This window comes from Sminthopsis crassicaudata, chromosome 2 (genome assembly GCF_048593235.1).
Source record: "Sminthopsis crassicaudata isolate SCR6 chromosome 2, ASM4859323v1, whole genome shotgun sequence".
In the NCBI taxonomy this organism is placed as follows: Eukaryota; Metazoa; Chordata; class Mammalia; order Dasyuromorphia; family Dasyuridae; genus Sminthopsis; species Sminthopsis crassicaudata.
The window spans coordinates 57,282,833-57,304,084 of NC_133618.1; the positions used below are offsets into that span (position 1 = coordinate 57,282,833).

At 44.4% G+C, this 21,252-nt stretch overlaps 1 protein-coding gene across 1 annotated transcript in view; it reads right to left on the reverse strand.

Annotated features, from left to right (window-relative positions):
- Positions 1–20,751, reverse strand: part of NECAB2 (N-terminal EF-hand calcium binding protein 2) — a 43,419-nt gene extending 22,668 nt beyond the window's left edge. The window contains exons 1-5 of the mRNA XM_074286356.1: positions 20,521–20,751; positions 17,580–17,604; positions 4,780–4,888; positions 629–654; positions 178–275 (exon numbers count right to left, since the gene is read on the reverse strand). Of these exons, the coding sequence (XP_074142457.1) occupies positions 178–275; positions 629–654; positions 4,780–4,888; positions 17,580–17,604; positions 20,521–20,751 (489 nt within the window). The remainder of the gene's footprint in view (positions 1–177; positions 276–628; positions 655–4,779; positions 4,889–17,579; positions 17,605–20,520) is intronic.
- Positions 20,752–21,252: the final 501 nt, after the last annotated feature.

Consider the following 21,252-nt stretch of genomic DNA (forward strand, 5'->3'; position numbering starts at 1 on the left):
CATACTTGTCCCTTTGCTTGTAGGTCCCCGAAGGCAAGGGTGGCTCATGGGGGAATGGCTTCCAGACCTGGGGAACCCAGCCAATGACCCCCGGTTTCTGCATTCGCCAGCTAAGTGACTGGTGTACAGGGAGTAAGCTCTCAATAAAAGCTCACCTTAGGTTGGCTCGGTTCTCACCTTCTTGGTGTAGCCCATGGCCTTCAGGACGGAGTGGTTCAGGGTCTCCAGGGAGGCTAGGACATCCTCATAGTCCCCCATGTGGTCCACAAAGTAATCTAGAGGAAGAGAGCAAAGGGCACTCAGATCTTGCCTCAGATGACAGGGAAGACCATGGCCCTAAATTAGGGGAGATGATAGAAGGCATTCACAGATGAGAAACAGGCAAAGGGAGCACTGAAGGGTGTCAGTGGGAAAGTAAATGCGGACAGCACTGGCTTTGGGGAAACTCCTACACTTACCAGCTGCATTCTGAAGCTCCTTTTGCCCCCTTCTCCCATTGTTTCCTCTCTCCAAGGCCCGCCCATCTAGTTTTGTTTGGGAACTTCCTTTCCATAGATATCTTTGGCTTTTCACCCTGCTCCCCTCTGGTGTCCTCCATCCCACCCCAATTAACCCTAGGGGCACCTACCACAGAGCTCTTTGGTGTCCACATGGCTGCAGAGGGAGGAAAGAAGGGAGAGAAAAATGGTGAGTCAGTAAACCTGAATCTGCCCAACCCCAGGGAGAGGCCACAGGGAGAATGATTTCCCATTTTCAGCTATCAGCTCAGGGCACCCTGGGATGGAACCCCATGCTTGGATCCCAAATGAAGGGGGGGAAGTTTGTAGCACCCAAGAGTCAGCACGGTGGGGTGGATCTGCCTTGGAATGAAGAAGACTTCTTCAGATCCTTGCCCTGAGTGATCCTGTGAAATCCCACCTCCATGGGACTTGGTTTCCTCATCTACAAAACCAGAGTTGAATCTGATGATCTCTAAGGTTCCTTCCAGGTTTAAGTCTACAATTCTATGGGATGGGAAGATCCTACTTAAGGACAAAGAATTCTTGTTTTCCATTTACCATTAGAGTGACTAATGAACAAGGAGGAAGGGATTATTTCCACATAGGACTGGTTAAAATCTGTAGAGTTCTCAGAGAGACATGGCTGCAGAGGGAGGGAAGAAGGGAGAGAAAAATGGTGAGCCTCTTCCATGAGTATGTTCCATACTAACAACAAAATGTTAGAGTTGGACCGGACCCCAGAGGTCACCAAGCTCAGCCCCTTCATTTTACAGATGAGGAAACCCGCTCCTTCAACAACTGCCCATATGCTGAAGAATAAACAACCATCACCATTTGGGGATGAGAGTAAGGGAAAAGGAGAAGAGAAAATGAACTCGGGGAGGAGCCTTAAGCAGGAATGACTGAACCCAATCCAAGGGCAACAGAACCACAGGATTCAGTTGTTAATTAACTAGAAAATGGCAGAGCCAGGTCCTGCATCTTCACATTTAAACCAGAGTTCTTTCTGACTCATCACCTTTAGAACTGAGCACCCAAGGAGAGAAACAGGATGGACTGGACTCTGAATGGAGAGGAGCCGTGGCTTTGAGATCAGCCCCATTTGTTGGGGTCAGGAATAATAGTGATGCAAATGGGAGCGTCTGTGAGCTTCTGTTCCCACTCCGGCCAGAAATGCTTGACAGGTGGCCTTGACAAGGCAGGCAGAATTACCCACCACCGTATCCCCCACGGGGGGAGAGATGAAAGAGCATGATGCAAACTGCTGAGAGAAAGTGGAAGTTCAGAAAGAGGGGGATGTGGAGAGTGAGGGAACTTGTTGTCTAGAAACCGGAGAGAGAAAACAGCAGGAGATGAAAGAAGCAAAGGCTGCTGGAGGGGGCCAGAAGAAAGGGCTGGAGAGCTACAGAGTCAGGACTGGTGGGCTGGGGAATCAGGTGCCCAGGAAAGTCAGAACTGCCCCTGAAAACCAGAGAGATCCTGGCTGGACGGTTGGCTGGGGAATCAGGTGCCCGGGGAATCAGGTGCCCAGGAAAGTCAGAACTGCCCCTGAAAACCAGAGAGATCCTGGCTGGACGGTTGGCTGGGGAATCAGGTGCCCAGGAGACTGGGAGCTGTCCCTGACAACCAGGGAGAGCCTGGCTGACTAGCTGATCAGAGGCTCATGAAAGCAATGGCTGAGATTAAATTAAAGGGAAAGACCTACAGGAATCAGCCAGAAAGTAATTTAATCCTTCAATGACTGACCATGGTTGATCCTCTTCAAAAATGAAGTACAAACAACCACCACCATCTGAGGATAAGAGTAAGGGAAAAGGAGAAGAGAAAATGAGCGTGGGGGAGAGAGACTTAATCAGGAATGACTGAATGCAATCCAAGAGCAACAGAACCACTAAGTCACTCAGGCAGCTTCAGAGGCAGGTGTGAGCAGATAAAGGAGTCAGAAAGGAAGGATGAATAAGTCCAAGTTTGGGGCTAAAGAAACGAGCTGTCCAGTCTTGAAATGAAATCTACAGAACAGTGTGTGAGCATCAGATCCTTCTATTAAGAGGAGTTAATTGAATTCTATGACTGTGCATCCACAATTCACTTATTTATATATGTTGTAACCTCTAAGATTTTTAAAATTCAAGTTTAAATCTTTTTACACCAACATTTCTCATTGCATCCCTCTTCTTTCCCCTCTCCTGAGGTTTATTCAGTCCAGTCAATGTCCAATATCCAACAGTCATTCATCCATTCAACAAGGCTGGTCCGATGGAATCAGAATTTATTGTCTTTATCAATCAATTCATTTTCTGGCTTATTCATTCATTCGTTTGTTTGTTTATTTGTTTATCTATATATTAATTTGGCATGCTAGGTGCTGATGGGGATACAAAAATAAATTCCTGGGGGCTATGCTCTATTTCATGGTAGCTCTATCTTCAGAGCCTAGAACAGAGTAGTAGGTTGCTTAAGAAGTGTTTCCTGATTTGAATTGAATAGTTTCTGCTGTCACAGAGCCAACAGTCTGATACTATTGCTAATTGTCTTCATATCTGTCTAAGTTTTGTTTCCTCAAATAGACTACGACCTTGAAGAGGGCAGGAAGTGTTTATTTATTTATTTTGTATCCCTCACAGGGCCAAGTATAAAGTTAGACACAAATTAACCTCAGCAAATATGTATGGATCATGGTGACTTTCTCCACCTGTAGCTTTAATGGTTCTGGACATACTCATCCTAAATGATTCAGGATATGTGGTCCCAGAGGATGTGATGCAGAAAATGCAGGAAGAGTCTGCAAAGAAGCAGAAGGGGAAGCTTTGATCTCAGGACACTGTCCTGTATAGGGGAGGAAAAATCGGTTTCACCTGGATGGTGATCAAATGTCTGAGCAAGGAACCTTCTACTTAGGAAGCTTCAGGACCCTCATAGAAAGATACTAAATATATAAAACATTTACCCACCTCAGCTCCAGGGATGTTATTACCCACTGGTGTTCCACCTTCACAGTGAAAACCTCCTCTTCTTTCATCTCTCCCTGTGCTTTAGCCGACCCTAAAGGTGTTTTCGGTTCTCACCCCCTCTCTACCTTTCCCTGTTTTCCAAGCCATCAACCCTTCTTCTGTCCTTAAACTTCTTTCTAATCTTGACCTGATTGTTAACCTATTTTACACTGCTCCACCTTCAAATCTCCATCTCTTACACATGCGTGTATATATATATGTATGTGTGATTAGAAAGACTGACAGCTATCTTCTGCATTGTTCAAAGCCTGTCTGGTTCTGGGTTCCATGTTTCTGGAAAGCCATGGGTCAGCAAAGAGAAGCCAGAAAGCTGAGAAGACTAGAGGCTGTGCACTGTAGTAATCTCTTGAAAGAAATAGGAATGATGATCCAGGAGAACAGAGGCTTAGGGAGAACCTGACGGGATGGTCCCAAAGGAAAGAAGCAGATATAAACTTTTATTGGAGGTCACCAGGAGAGCCATTGGTTGGGGAGGTGGCTGGAAGGATTCTTAATCAAGGGTGAGATAGCCACTGAGATCCCTCATAAATCTAAGATTTATATGAGTCTATGGGCTGGGTTACTCAGATCCTAGTAATCTCAACAATTTATGTATGGCTCTTTGACACAGTGAGGTAGCAACAGACTTCTGGGACCATACCTACCCCACCATCACCCCAAGCCATGTGTTCCTAGAAGATTCCTTTTTCTATCCTCCTTTCCTCCAGACCTTTATTTTTCCATTAGCATACTGAGGAAATGGATCCTGACTTCTCTCTTAAGAGGCTGGGAAAGATTTTGGATATAGAGACTCATCAGTCACAATGGAAGCAATGGGGGTCCTCTAAGGTCCCTTAAGAGTCTATGGATCTTGTCCAATGTAATCTATATTCCCTTGAAAAGTCAAGCAAAACATTTTTTAGACAAGCTGCTGTTTTTAGATTAGGGAAGCTACCCATGGCCTCCCTTTCACTAGAGAGGAAAATTGAAAATCATATGAGAATGGCTGTCTCGCTCTTCTATTTTCTTGTCCAAACCCATGCATTTTGATAAGTGTAGCCACAAAGCCATGGACACCTAGGCTATGTGTGTGTGTGTGTGTGTGTGTGTGTGTGTGTGTGTGTGTGTGTGTGTTTATATATATATATATATATATATATATATATATATACACATACATAAATATATATGTATGTACATACATATATATATACACATATACATACATATATGTGTGTATATATATATATTTCTAGATACCCCCATATTGGGGAAATGTGAGGACTCACTTGGTATTGTCAGAGTCAATTGTGTGAAAGAGCTTCTCGAGTTCTTCTTCATTAAGGACACCATCCGAAAAAAACAGCTGGAATTCTTCCAAGGACAGCTTCCCATCATCTGAAAGAAAGAAGTCATAAGGCATGAAGGATTGGGAGATAAAGAGAAACACTATGATCCTTTGGGATCAAGAAGCAAGGAGAATGGACAGTCTTATGAACACCAAAGACCCAGAATCCCAATCACAAATAATCCCCAAATTGACAGATGACTTTCACACTATCAATGATCACTAAATTCAAAAAATCCCAAACCTAAATAATTCCCACTCAGCAGAGAATCCTCCAACTCCAGGTAATGCTCTCACATAAAATAATCCTCCAACATAGATAATTCCCAAACCCAGAAAAGCTCAAACCTAAATAATTTCCACTCAACAGAGAATCCCCAACCCCAGGTAATACTCCCAATATATAGATGACCCCCAAATTTCAAATGCTTCCCCCAAATCTTGTCTTTCATGGTGTGTGTTCTAGATCACTAATTTAGGGTCACAGGGATACATTCTACTTCCTACTCTCAGCTGGCTCCCATATCTGTAATAAAGGGGCATCCTGCATTTCACTCCTTAACATCAACTCTTTCCCAAGTTTAGTAAAGTCCAGGCCTGGCTGCAGAGAATGTGCTTGCATCTGTCTATCTCCTTGTGGTTCTCCCTTACCTCAGACTGTTGTGTCCCCTGGTTCAGGGAAGGCAGGCCCTCTTAAGAAAGACTTTCTTAGCAGGAAAAGAGGCCAGGTCCAATCTAGCTTTCATCCAGCAGTTCTGGGCGGCAGACACATAAATCATCAGACTAGCTCCAGAACTAGAAGGCCTCAGAGACCATTTAGCCTCATTTTACAGTTAGGGAGGCTGAGTAATTCCCCCAATGTCTAAGCATCTGAGGCAAGATTCAATCTTAGAGCCTCCCACTCGAAAATCCCAGCTCTTTCCATTGTCTGCTGCCTCCCATTAGGAAAAGTCCTTTGCCCAGACCTTCATGGAGTAATCCTCCTCTGCCCATGAAGCCAGAACTCATTCTGAATGCTTCAGGGGTCTGCAAAGACATGGGGAATTTGAGTAAGATTTCCAAGGGGCTCAGAAGCAAATGCTTAACACACAAGGGCTCAACATCAGCACCACACTCTTGTTTTTCTCAGCCTAAGTCGGGCTCCAGGAGCAGGAGTTCTTGGGTTTATTTCTGGTCTAACCAATTGCCTCCATGACTTCCAATCTAATTGGGTGTCTGGCTTTTCTCCTCCAGGGAGATGGCCCCATAATAGAGATGGGTACACAGGATACACAGACTCCGAGCTCCATCTGCTCATCCTCAGGCGCCTTGCCTCCCCTCCCCTCCCACTTTAGTTTCTTCTGCCTCCTTTCTCTCCTGTTACCCTCAGGGACCGGTAGGCAGAGCTGTTGGAATCCCCCCCCCATCCTTCTTAATGAGATCAGAGACAACCCCACTAAGAGGGGCCTCTGGTTGTCTTGGATAATTGGGGAGAAGGACCCTAGCAGTCTCCGACAGACATCAGGGATTGGGCAGAAGGGCGTTAATTACTCCAGAGCTGAATCTTTCCTTCATTAACTAGGAAATCCATCCATTGTTTTCTGCTTCTCAAGGCACAACTTTGACATCTCCAGCTGACCTGTTATCTCATTATCTTTCTTCCCTAAACTTCTCTCACTACTGATTGGACCTGTCTATGGTCACCACTATTCATCCGGATACTGGATTCTAAATCTTGAGTTTGTGTTAGATTTTTTCCCTTTTTGTTACTCAAAGATCCATGAGATTTTTCTTTCCCACTTACAGTTAAAATCTCCTTTATTTGTTGTTATCTACACCTTCCTCCCCACTTTAATTAGAATATGAATCAGTCAGTCAATAAATATTTATTAAGCACCTACAATGTACCAAGTCCAGTGTTAATTCCTTGAGCTCAAAGTGCTTTGCATATACTTTTCCATTCATGCATCGGTAGCCAATCAATATCAGGTCCTATCTCAACATCAGTCAGATTAATTTCCTCTTCTCTGATTCCACTGCCATCATCCCCAGAAAAGGCCCTTATTACCACCTGCCTGGATTATTGCAGATAGCTGTCTCGAAGAATTTATCCCCTCTACTCTCTCCCACCTCAGTCTACCCACCAGACTACTACCAGTGTTATCTTTGTTATAAATAGATCCAGCTATGTCACGCCTCTGCTCAAAAGTCTTTGGTGGCTCCCTATTACCTCCAGGATAAAGTATAAATGTCTATTGTACTTCACATTCCCGGTATGAAAGCTGAGTCTACTACCAATAGTGATGGGGAAAGAGATCTTTTCTCATATGCTTTCAGAAGCTACCTTCTATGTTCTGAGTTCTGAGTTATAATATATATTATATATGTATATATTCCAGAAACCAGTTAGGCTCCAGACTCAAAGAAAGGGGATGTCAAAAGCACTCTGGTGGACTCCCTAAAGGGCTCCACTTGGGAAAAGGGGAGGAACCATGACCCAGGACCTCCATCTCCTCTTGCATCTCTTTCCCTCCCTTCCTAACTGTATCTCTGTCTGGTGTCCCATCGGAATGGTCAGAGATAACAAGAAGAACCCAGACGGAGAGTGACCAGACACAGCCTAATGAATCCACATTTAATTAGGTGGAAGGCTACAAGACAGTGAAATAGCTTGAGCGGACCCTGAAGCTGACATCCTTACATAGGATCAACTTCAAGTGTGAGAGTATTCAAGTGTGTCCGAGGTGATGGAGTGGGACGGGTGCCTTTCCTAACAAGCTGGAATGGCAGCTTCCCTAACGAGCTGGGGCTGGCAGCTTCGGGGGCTCTGATCTTTCCAGCACCAGGCTCCTTATTTTCACACAAAACACACATACACACACACACACACACACACACACACACACACACACAAGTTCATACTGTGGGACAGCATTTCCCATCGTCTCTGGAGGCTGCGACATGACGGACTTTTCTGGGGTGGCTAAGTCATTTCTCTACCTTCCCCAACAGGCATCTTCCCTTTTATAGCATTTTTCCCCGACCCCAAACAATAGCTTCAATCTGGCTCCATTTCAGTCAGGAGAAGGAAAGTGAGAGAAATGATTATTAATAACCAATTATGGAGGAAAGGCAGCTCCCCCCCACCCAGCCCTATTCCTTGTTCAATTTGCTGACCTCTGCCACAAATTCACCCCACCTAGACCATCTTATCTAAGGTGAATTCCTGTCTATTGAGTTCCATTCAAACAAGTTTGGATGAAGGCGGATCCTTTGTCTAGATTGTCCAAAGCTGGGGGATCTGGAGGTAGAGATAGTCTCTTTGTTTAAGAGTGATATGATGTCATTCTCTCAGCCCCTAATTGGAGTGAGCTCACTTCTCATGTAATATTTATTCTCTCAGTCTTTGTGGACCAGAGTTGATTGCCACCCTCAGCAACACCCAAAGGCATATACACTCTAATTCCAGTGCTTCGAGGGTCTTTGGCATTGGAGAATGTCAAATAAATTTTTGAATTAAATGTTGAGTAAAATATTTATTATTTCTTAATAATTTCATTTACATATTATATATAATAATATTATTCATAATGATTATATAATATATATAATTTAATTAATAAAATTACTGAATACCCAGAAATTGTTTCTTGAACTTTTTAAACATCACTAAAGGATGTAAGCATTTATATAGTACCTACTGTATTCCAGGCACAGGACATATATATATATATATATATATATATATATATATATATAATGATTATATAATATATATAATTATATATAATTTAATTAATAAAATGACTGATTACCCAGAAATTGTTTCTTAAACTTTTTAAACATCCCTTAAGGGTATAAGCATTTATATAGTGCCTACTATATTCTAGGCAGAATATATATAATTTAATTAATAAAATGACTGATTACCCAGAAATTGTTTCTTAAACTTTTTAAACATCACTTAAGGGTATAAGCATTTATATAGTGCCTACTATATTCTAGGCAGAATATATATAATTTAATTAATAAAATTAATAAAATGACTGATTACCCAGAAATTGTTTCTTAAACTTTTTAAACATCACTTAAGGGTATAAGCATTTATATAGTGCCTACTATATTCTAGGCAGAATATATATAATTTAATTAATAAAATTAATAAAAGGACTGATTACCCAGAAATTGTTTCTTAAACTTTTTAAACATCACTTAAGGGTATAAGCATTTATATAGTGCCTACTATATTCTAGGCAGAATATATATAATTTAATTAATAAAATTAATAAAAGGACAGATTACCCAGAAATTGTTTCTTAAACTTTTTAAACATTACTTAAGGGTATAAGCATTTATATAGTGCCTACTACATTTCAAACACTGTAATTGTTGTTGTTGTTATTGTTGTTGTTGTTGTTGTTTGTTTTTAACAAATATCTCATTTGATACTGAGACCCACAAAGTTTCCATTAGAATCAGGGAAAATTCTTTGTCCCTTCAATTTTCCTATTTGGAAAGTAGGAAGGTTGGACTAGACAGATAATGTCTAAGGCCTTTTCTCACTCCAAATATTTCTCTAAGTGGCCATGTCTAAAATCAGACATATCAAGTGTCTAACACCACAAAATGAGCTCCACTCTGTGACTTTCCAATTTCCTTCAATGACAGGTACAATTGCTTTCTCTGCCAATCTGGTCAGAAAGCCTGGTTTGTCTTGGTCTTTTCCCTTCTTCCTCATTTCCAACATCCCTAAAATCCCAAAGGTCTTGTAGTTACTGATAATTTTGTAGCCACCCTTTTTTATTCCAGTTAGGCTTGGATCTATTTTCAAAGTTCAAATCTAGCCTCAGAGACTTGCTATCTGTGAGACCCTGGATAATTTACTTAACTATTTGCCTCAGTTTCTTTATCTGTAAAATGGGTTGGAGAGGGAGATGGCAAACCACTCCAGTATCTTTGCCAAGAAGACCCTAAGTAGGATCATGAAGAACTGGACGTGACACTTTGGGAAGCCTTCCCTGACTATTCTAGACCACAAAGATTTCCCTTTTCCTGAAATCTTATAACATTTAAATGAGGCTGGGTCCATCCATATCTAAACAAGAAGCTCCAACAGACCAGAAATTGTGGGGAATTTGAAGCTATTCTTAGGGAAAAGAGAAGAATCAAAAAAATGGGGTACATCCAATGGCTGGAATAGAGGGGAACGACAGAAGGCAGAATCACTTAACTCTCCTTTTGCTTCTGTTTTCTTTGCAAAGGCAAATGATGTTTGGACTGGAAAGCACAGAACATCAATGACTAATAAGAAGCACCTCGTTGCCTTTGATGAATTCAAGTCAGCACGGTCAGACAAGCTGCCTCCCAAGATACTGAAAAACAGATTTTTTTTCGGTACTGAATGTGACTACTGAGTCACTTTCACTGACATTTGAAAGATCTTAGGGAACTAGAAAGGTACCATGAGATTGGAGAAGATCAAATTTTACCATAATTTTTTTTAAAAGGAGAATAGAGTTTGCAACAAGAAGTCAATTCAGTTCAATTCAGTAAGAATTTTTCTAAAAGAAAGGCACTGTTACTGTACAGGGGATTGGGGATATAAAAGCAGAATGAAAGACAATCTCTGCCTTAACTAGTCTCCATTCATCTGAAGAAGATAAGAATAGAAATAAGGACATCATTAAGCTAGACTTTTATTCCTGGGGGGAAAATATAAAATGTATTATTAAATAGATAATTGATGAATATCTACAAAGGAATTGGGGATCACTCTGGTCAGAGCAATCATTTCCTCTTCTGACAAATTTACTAGCTGGGTTACTATGGGTATGCTTTGCCTATATGTAAGTAAAGCATGTGATGGTCTTTTATGTGATTCTTGTAGAAAAGATGGAGAGATTGTGGGTCAGATGACAGAGGTTAGGCAGATTTGGAAATGGTTGAGTGACTGGATACAAAGAGAAGCTATTAATTATTCAGTGCCAACTAGGAAGGTGGCCTTCAACCAAATGGGCCCTCAGCCCTGAGCAGTTTAATATTTTTACTAATGACTTGGATAAAGCAGTATATGGCATGGCTATCCAATTTGGAGGCGGTAGGAAGCTAGGGGGGATGCTTTACAAGTGGGATATCAAGACCCAAAAAAGACTGAGACAGATTCAGACAATAAGCCAAAGTTAAGCAGCTGAAATTTAATAGGGATAAAAGCAAAGTCTTACATTTGGGTTTGGGGAAAAACCATAAGCACATGAATAGAAGATGTAGGAGACATGACTGAATAGCAGCTTGTGGGGAAAAGATCTGGGGGGATTCTAGGAGATTGCAAACTCAAAATAAGTCAATTAGCACTCATTAAGTGATTACTATATGCTAAGCACTGGGACACACACACAAAAAGAAATACTATCCCTTTCCTTAAGAAGATGAGAAAAGTCAACATAGAAAAAAGAGCTAAAAATGGGGGGAAAGATGGAAGAAGGTACCCCAAATAGAGCATGATGGAGAAAGAAGTCCAAAGAGTCAGGAGTGGAGCCTAAAGAAAAAAGGAGTAGTGAATGTGGTTAATGTTTGTATTTTTCTTAAAATGAAAATTTGGGGAATATTTGATCAGAGGAAGGAATGTTAGGAAAAAAGTAGTCTTCCAGAGCGAGAAGGATGCCGTTAGAGAATGGAGTATAGAGAGCCAGGTGTCGGTCCAGAGAACAATGACAGAGATGGAGGGGGACAATGGAAAGCATTAGATAGGACCTAGGTAGGAATTTGAAGAGGGGGAGACCTCCTTCCCACCATTTTATCGAAAGGGAACTTTGGCTTGTGTGGGCAAATAGGAAAGCTTCATCAGAAGATGGAGTTAAGAAGGATGGAAAGAGAAAGAAGAAAAGGAGAAGTAGGAGGAAGAGCAGGAAAAGATAATGACCTAAGGCTAAATTATGAGAGCTAAAATGTCCAGGACACTCCTGCTATGAAGCCTTGTCTTTGTGCTTATCCTGTTGTAACTCTTCCCAAGGCCCTGGGCACATCAACTCTGGATTATTACATTTGCCTCCAAAGTTTAGGAAAGAAATTGATAAACTAGAGAACATCAAAAGGAAGACAAATGAGAATGGTGAAGGGACTGGGGATTATGTCACACGTGAGCTAATTAAAAGAAGTAGACAAGTGCAGTTAGGTGGAGCAGTGGATAGAGTGCCAGAGTTCAAATCCAGCCTCAGACACTTATTAGCTGTATGACCCTGGGCAAGTCACTTAACTCTGTTTGTCTCAGTTCTCTCATCAGTAAAATAGATTGGAGAAGGAAATAGAAAACCACTGCATAGCTGTGCAAGGAAAGTCATACGTGACTTGAACAACCACAAAGAGAAGACTTGGGGAATATGGAGAGTTATTTTCGAGGATAATATGAAAAGGGTTTTTGAATTATTCTGCTTGGATCTCAGAAGGCAGAACTGGAATCAGGGGATGGATGTTACAAAAATGGAAGATTTTTGGAGAATTTTTGGGAGGACTTGGACAAGAAATAATAATAGCTACCACTAACATATCCCTTTACATATGTTAGTTCAATTGATCCTCACAAGTCTGGGAGGGAGGTATTATTAATCCTCATTTTATGGAGACCGAGACACAGAAAAGTGAAAGGATTTGCTAAGGTCACACAGCTAGTCAGTGTCGAAGGCAAGTTTTCTTCACTTTGAGTTCTTTGTTCTATCTACTATGCTAGCCAGACTCAGTCACTCAGGATGAGGGGATGGATTGTGGTCTTCATTGCTTTAATTTTTCACACACATTGATTAACTCACAGACTTAAGGGACAGAGTAAAGAAAAACTTCCTAGCAAGTAGAGCTGCCCAAAAGTACAATGGGGAACACAGTGAATTTCCCTTCACTTTGGAAGTTTCAAAGGAAAGAGTAAATTATTATTTTTCAGGTACAGAGTAGGAGTCAATAGATACCTGAGGGCCAAATGACTAGAAAAATTTAACTATTGATTAGTCTTTAAAACTTTTTAAGGATTCTTATGTGATAGGATGATAGACTGGATACATTGGTGACCTGGGTCTTTGCTTCAAAAAATCTATGGCAGGGTCTAGTGGAGAGCCATCAGAATCCCTGACTGAGTTTTGGACCTGATTCTCTTTTGATCTGGGATAAGTTATTTCCCTTCACTATGAAATGAGAAACTTGGATATTTATAACAGCATTTTTGGGGGGCCGGTAGCTAAGAAACAGAGCTCATACCCCTCAATTGGAGATTAGTGAAACAAGTGGTGGTACATGAATGTAATGGAATATTACTGAGTTGTAAGTAATGCTAAGTGCAATGAATGCAGAGCAGGAAATACAATGAATGCGGAGAAGACACATGAATGTAAGTCGATAGAATTGAGAAAACAATATCCACAATGACTAATCAATGGAAACATTAAAAAAAAACACAAAACAATCAAACCACTGAAGACCAAGTTATGCTTTGAAGAAATGAGGGACTATGAGTGGGGAACATTGCACACATGTTAATGTTTGACTTTTTTTTTTTAATTTTTTAGCATATTGGTTAGTTATGATGGACTATGTTTTCCCCTCTTATTTTTATTTCTCAGTATAAGAAATGAAGAAGGGAGAGCCGCATTGGGAAATACAGATGATGTAAAAACAAAAGATCTCAATGCAATTTATTTAAAAAGGGAGAGATAAATAGCTTGGATGATGGATGATAACTAAGGTTCCTTCCAGTTCTCTCTCTTACAGACATAGTTATGCATGCCCTGCAATTCAGAGATGGCTGGGGAAACTACCATAGTAACAGTGCCATGAATTTAACCCTTCTGCAATAGCTGTATCTGGCTTCTGAGGGAAATGAAGCTGTCAAGGCTGAGGAGAGAGCAATCTCTGCCCCTCAGGCTCAAGAAACCAGTGGGGGAATTTCTCTCATCAAAAAGGCTGTTCAACCATCTTCTCTCTCCTCCCTCTCCGCCTTCTTTGTCTAATGAGCCCATTAAATTCCTGAGAAATCATAGCCTGTGACCCAGTGTTCCTGAGCCTTCTAATGAGATGGAAGAAACACAATGAAAATGAAATACTGGTCTGTGGTGGGGAAGGGACGAACTGCCTCTCACGTGTAGTCACACACACTGGTGGTCAAAAATAGCTTTAAAGACCATAAGAAAGGGACTCACAATTCAGCAAACATCTTTCCTATTGCTCCTCCACACCTTCCCAAAGTTTTTCTCAACCCGACTTTTAGCTCCCCAGAGAGAAGAGCATTAGATGTTGAAATATGAACACTTGGGTAAAAATCTCAGCCATTCACCATTTAGTGACGTGGGAAAAGTCACTTTCACCTCCCTGGTCCTGGGTTTCCTCGGCTTAAATAAAATGAGGAAGTTGGAAGACATGACTTCTAACGTGCTTTTGGGGTTTAAATCTATGGTCCAAGGAGGCTTTCTTTTCTTCCTTCTCATGTCCCCTTCTTCCTTTCTTCCAGCCCTTTCATCTCGTCAGTTTAATTAGCATTCACTAGGATTTTACTATGTGCCACTGAACCTTGGAGAAAAAGAAATCAAAATGAAACAGGATCTGCCCTCACAGAATTGGGGGTAGCAATGACCAGAGGGCTGAATTTGGAGCCGGGAAGATCTCAGTTCAAATCTTCCCTTAGATATTTCTTAGATGTGTGGCCCTGGGCAAATTACATTAATTTCTGTCAACCTCAGTTTGTCACATCTCTGAAATGGAAATAACACTCACCTCACAAGATTGTGGTGCCATAGGAAAAGCTCTTGGTAAACCTTCAAGTGCTATAAATGCTGACTAACATTATCTCCATTATCACCACCACAACCATCATTATCACCCAATTCATCATCACCACCATCATCATTATCACTATCACTCTCATCAGCATTACCATCACCATCACCATCACCATCATCATCTTCATTATCACTACCACCCCCATCAGCATCATCTTCATCATCATTATCATCCCATCAGCATCACCGTCACCATGATCATCTTCATCACCACTATCCCCCCATCAGCATCACCACTATCATTCTCAATCTCTAGTGAAGACTTTCCTCCTTGCCCACCCAAGCCAGAGCACCTTTGTGGCACAATGGGGGGAGCAGGTCTCTTTCCGTTCAGATTCCCACGAGCTCCCACTTCATGATCCCATTGTCCCTGTCCTTCATCCCTCTATAGCTGCATCTCTGCTTCTCCATTGTAGCACAGCAGCCTTCTCACCTAGGGAAACCACTCCAAGCCTGGCGCCCCTTCCTTTGATTGATTGACCAATTCCTTCCTGAACCTCCATTGTAAGGAGAGGGTCAAGATAACAGTGTTCATTTCTTTTCTCTCCAGGCTCCTAATTCTTAGATTTTTTTTCTTCACCACTTCCCAACCAACCAATCAACCAACATTTATTCCCTCCCTCCTCTCCCTTTTCAGCTCCCTTAGAATGGTATCTTCCCTCATTAGAATGTCAATTCCTTCAAGACCTATTCTTTTTTGCCTTTGTGCCCCAACTCTTAGCACAGTGACCAAACCTAGTAACCAGTTAATGATGTTTTGTTGAGTTGTTGATTTGTTTAGTAAGTCAGTAGGATAGGGGGAACAGAGGCAACTGGATAGGAAGTCTTTTAAGAAACCCAAGCCTCGTGTTTCTTTATATTGGTCGACTGGAGCTTCTAACCTTTGGCTGGAGGAGGCAACCAAGGAAATTAGATTATTAGTACCCCAAAGGATGCGGCTGTGGCCCAGAGAGATGGAGTAAGTTTCTCAAAACCACACAGCAGATTAGTGGCTGAGCAAGGACCCGAACCTGACTCCCAGCATTCTTTTCCCTATACCATGCTGCTTCTGGTTGTCTTCTCACAGTTTCACGTGTGTGTTAACTCTCTTCCTAGCTAAAAATGTAATCGACCTGAGGAGGGAGATCGAGTTTGGGTCTGGGCTTGATTTTCAGGTCCGGCCCAGTGTAGAGAGAGGACTCTTTCCCTCTAGATTCCTACGCTATGTCAGTACAACACCTGACTTTAGAGTTAAACCAGCAAGTTTACAGGAGCAGAGATGGGGAAAGAAGGCAGTGTGGGAGGGGATGGAGGAGAAAATGAAAGGGAGAAGGGGAAAGTGGTGGGGAAAGGTAGGTACTTGAGTGGGTGCCCCTACAGGGAGAAAAGGGGATTAAAGCAAGGAGTGAAGGAATCCCCCTTTTCCCAATATTCCCTTCTTCACAATGGTGGAATGGAAAAGTAATACTTGCTGATGGTATTTGCCTTTTAATTTATTTCTCTGTTGTTTCTGTTCTTGAGAAACCAGGTGGGGGAAGGGGCAAGAATGCACTCAGAAGCTGCTCCCACTCTCACCCAAGATGCCCATTTTGGGGGATGGCTTTTATTTCGCTTTATTTTTCATGCATGATGATTCTGCCCTTCTGTACCCCTGCCCCCACCAGCCAAGGCTCAGTAGGGAGCTCTGTGGGTTCATGGCAGTCTTACCAACCACGCCTTCTCCCCATGCCCCCCAAAGAGAACTCCAATTCCAGCTTCAGCTTAAGCCCAGGGTTTCACCTCCCCTCCTACTTCATGCTCAGTGGAACTGAGGCTGGGAACAGCTCAGCTCCTGCAAGAGGGTGGGAGTGGGGGAGGTGGGGCTAAGGGGCCCAGATACTTTAACGACCTGTTATTTCATCAGTGTGGGTGCTCTCCACTCTGGCATTAATCACAACCTCTTCAAGAATCACAGGAGCATCGTTTTAGAGCTGGGAATTAAGTCCGGTCCCTTCATTTAATGAGACCCAGAGAGGTTAAGTGATGTGCCTAGGGTCACACAGCAAGAAAGCATCTTCTGTGGGCATTTGAAACTAGGTCTTCCTGACTCAAGTCCAGTGTCCAGAGTCGCTGTGGCCAAAAACATTAATTTCCCAAAGGCCAATATGGTAATTAGCTTTCTCTGAGCTTAACTAGGTTAGTCCTCCAACCAGAAATACATCTATGTTCTGGAATAGTCCCATATTTAAAACCCTTCCCAACCCGGAAGGACTCTGCTGAAATAGTCTTTGATAGGGCAGGTTATTCTCAAGATGGGGGTGGTATTAGAGGAAGACTTTGGTAGGGCAAGGGAAAAAGTCAGGGAGAAAAAAAGACTAAATCAAGCCCCAACCCTTAGGACATCATTCAGAGCAGTTCATCCCTAAGTCTGCTTCTCAATTGTGCTGTCATCCACCCAGCCCAGTCTTCATGTCTCCCTCCTTGATCCCTTTCTGCTGTGCTCCCCATGATTCACTGAGTTGTCCAAATGTCCCCCAGCCAAGCCTTTATCTCACTGGCTCAGCCCCAATCAGGTCCTTCCCCTCATGAAGTCACAGGTGAGCCTACCATAGGTCTGCAAGGATGGAATATCCTGGCTCTATACCGGCTATACTGATCCCATCTTGGACCAATGTTCCAGGTTCAGTGCCTCTGCATAGGAGTCTTTAACTGGGTTTTTTTTTCTTCTTTGTTTTGTTTTCTGATTTGGGGGGTTAGGTTTTTTTTTAATATTCTGGACCTTTTGAGTAGTTTGGGGAAACCTATGGAACCCTTCCCAGAATCTTATTTGTAAATGCACAAATTGAAATTTTCAAGTTTATAAGGGAAGTCAACTATACTAAAATATAGTCATCAAAAAAAAAAAACCCAGTAATAAGTTCACAGATTCCAGGTTAAGAACATCTGAACTAGGAACTCCCCCCTTTTCCTTTTGTAAGGGAGTACTCACCATTTTTGTCAGCCCGGCGGAAAATCTGCAAAGAGGAAAAATGTCTAGGTTAATTTTGGGGAGAAGAGGAACACTCCCATTTCCCTTTGGCCAGGGCCTGTCACCCAAATCCTTTTATCTACCTGATGGGGAAACCTGGAGGGCCAAGGAAGTAAGATGGCTCAAAGCATGTATGTACAGTGTCCGAAACATATATATTCTACACTCACAGAATATCACTCACCTAGAGATATGGTCACAGACATTCATATTCATATATACATGTATGTGGAAGTCACAGCTACACAATTAACACAGTGACATAGACACGCATATCCCCCTATACAAATAGCCCCAGATAAAACTGTAAAGTGGGACTAATTGCTAGCCTTCTATTATTCCTCCTCAATTTCCTCTGTTTTGATAAAAAGAGAATCCTGGAAAAAATCCCAAGAAATGAGTACCTAATGGTGGAATTTTAGGTACCACGAAAGATAGGTAGGGAAACATTTTAGCTTGAGTTTCCCCTTCCAGCCAAACCATAGAAAGGATTTTCTACTGTGCCTATGGGTGAAGGCGGCACCCTCACACTCATGTGTACAAAGGATGGATTCTCCTCTGGGTACCATGGGAAACTTCAGGAGTCCCTGCTTCTCCCAGGGGCTGAGCCAGAATTGTGATGGAGCTCCAGCAAGGTGCAGGCAAGAGGCAGAAAGGAGGCCTTTATTTACACAAAGGGTCTTAAGGTTTTCAAAGCACTTTTCAAATATTCCTCAGATTCCCATGATGAAGGTGCTGTTATTATCATCATCCCCATTTTGTGGAGGAAGAAACTGCAAAGCAGTTGCAAGCAGAACAAAAGTAACTTGCCAGTGACACAGCTAATATTTGAACCCAGGTCGTCCTCCCTTCTGGTGCTCTCTCCACTATGGTACTTAGCAGCCATTAGTAGGGGGGCATTCTCAGAAGGTAGTTTTGGGCACAGGGAAGAGTCAGTGAGTCAGTAATTATCTTTTATTAAACCCTACTATGTGCTGAGAATTAGAAGTAGACTGGGAACTGTTTTATTTTTTTTTCTCTCTCCCCCAAATCTGGGTTATAAATAGGGGCTTCCTTGACTTAGTTGAGCAAATGGTTGCTCCCGGCCCCAAGCACTAAACATCAGAATAGTCCAATGCTGATTCTCTCTCTCCTGGTACTCTGTGAAAAGTGGGAAAGGGGAGTAACTCGAGTGCTAGGGGACCCCAAATTTCCGAGCATTGGGGATCACTTTGGTCTCTGTCAGAGAAGGAATGGCACATATCCCAAGTAGTCTTTGAAGTCTGGAAGAAAGACTAGATATTCAGCTACACAGGATCTACTGCTTCTGTGACTGGGTGAGCTGCCAGAGGGCCTCCTGTAGGACTTGAGAGAGTAGAAGAGAAACAGAGGTTCAAAGGGGTGGGGGAAGACCGGCAGTATGATACACTGGAAAGACCTGAGTTCGAATCCCAATTCCAATACTTGTGTGACATTGACAAGTAACTTCCCTGCTGCGAGCCTCAGTTTACTCATCCATAAAATGGGGATATGAATACTTGCCCCATGTATTTGACAGAGTTGTAGGAAAATGCTATCTAAATGCTATAGAAATATTACTGCTACCACCGCCATCCCTTAGGAATCCAAAGATCTTCAAAGGATAAATTTCCTTAGAGCAACATCGGGGACCTCGGTCTTTTCCCACCACGATTTCCTGCCTGGATGGTCTGTGTGCTTCGAAATCCTCATTCCTTGACTAGCCTGGGTTTCCAGCCTAAGAGCCATTTTCTGTCAGTCAAAATATCTGATTTCCGAGGAGGGGGAGAGGGTAAGAGATGCTGCCCGACAAAATCCCGTCCCTTCAAACAGGCAGAATCTTAGAAAGTGGAATGCCATAGGCCATCCAATCAAACGCTCTTTTTATAAATGACTGAAGGAAAATGACTTGTTCGGATTTACAAAGAAGATCTGGAGCCGAACCTTCCTGTTCGGTGCTTCCATCCCAACGCCAGCTCTGACCAACTAGGGAATACTTAGAGCGAAATACGGCCTCACCCCCAGGACTCCCAGAGAAAATGCTGGAGTAGTCCCTAAAAGGTGGGGAACAAGGAAGGGTCTGGGTTCTCTCTCTTCAATCTCTCTCTCTTCCGCCTCCCCACACAGATGTACGCTTTCTGCCCCCATATAAGTCCCCCACTGCTGGGGGGAAAAGGCGTGAGAAGGGAAGGAGACCCCAGAAATCTACCCCCTCGATCCTGCTCCATAGCCACTAAGTCTACACCGACCCAAACCACCTGCCCTCGGCATTCCCCAGCCGGCCCCTTAAACCCGACCCCATCTAAGCAGATTTCTAAATGCGGGCGGTGGAGGGGAGGTGTCCAGGCTGGGGACCAGGTCCGAGGAGAAGAGGAGAAATTGGGGAGAGGGAGTCAGCAGTCCTACCAGAAGGGGGAGGAACTCTGGAGAGACTGTGGGGGGAGCGGCAGGAAGGGACTGTCCCGGTCAGGGTGTCTAGCTTTGGGGAAGGGCTGAGATGGAGAGGCTGCAGATCAGAGGAATAGGACGGGGAGCCGATCGGAGCTCAGACTTGGGAAAGGAGGCGAGTGGGGGTGGGGGCAGAGAGGCAGGGAAGTGGGGACCGAGCATCCCCCCGGAGGGGAAAGGAGCAGGACCTGATCTGGGGAGAGGAGGGAGGAGAGAGAGCCCCTGGGAAAAAGAAAGGGTTCCATGGGGATCCTGAAGGATGGAATCAGGGGAGCAAGGAACCGGAGATAGATGAGAAGGGGGAGCTAAAATCGTGCGGGGATCAGAGCTGTGAGACCGTAGGGGGACGGTGGAGGGACGGGGAGAGGCGGGGGGGGGCTTCAGGGGGGAACAGGAGCAGGGGGGAGGAGGCAGCCCTGGCCGGGGAGGGGTCCCGGAGAGGGTCCGCGCTACTCACGTCCAGGATGACCGAAGTCCCCCTCCGGGGCGGGGACGGGGGCGGGGGCGGCGTGGGACAGAGCCCGTGGCCGGTGGCGGCCCCCGGCCCGTCGGCCAGCGGCTCCCGGGGTTCGCCCATCCTGGCTCCCACCCAACGGAGCAGCCCCCCCAGCGCCCGGCTCTGCGGCGGCGGCTCCCGGAGCAGTCTGTGCGCGCCGGCCCTGCAGAGGCGCGCCGCCCGCTCACACATCGCTCGCGCAGCGCCCGCCTCCCGCCTCCCGCCTCCCTCCCGCTCGAGCCACCGCCGCCTCCGGCCCGACCCCCGCCCCCGGCTCCAGAGCCCGCCCGCCCACGCGTGGCCACCTCTCCCAGCCCGCTCCGGGCGGCGCCGGCGCTGCAGACCCCGCCCCCCCGGACACCGCGTGGGATGCGGGATTGGGGACGTGGGACCCGGGCTGGGGAGGCGGACAGGACCGCGGCGCCCGGGAGGGGGGCGCTCACTCCCCGGGACCCCCGTTCTCCCTCCCTTCCCCTTATCTCTGAGGGGGGCAGGGGCTGAGTCCGGGGGTGACGGGACGGCACTAGGACAGCGCTGTCCGGCTGAGGCCGGGAGGGGGAGAGCTGAGCGCGCCGCACGGGTAGGGGCCTCTCGGACTCAGCTCGGGGAGGGACGGAGCCCAGGGTAGGAGCCCCGAGGCCTTCAGCACAGCCATCCTTCCTGGCTCCCTTCCCTGGCTCCTCCGCTTGCAGG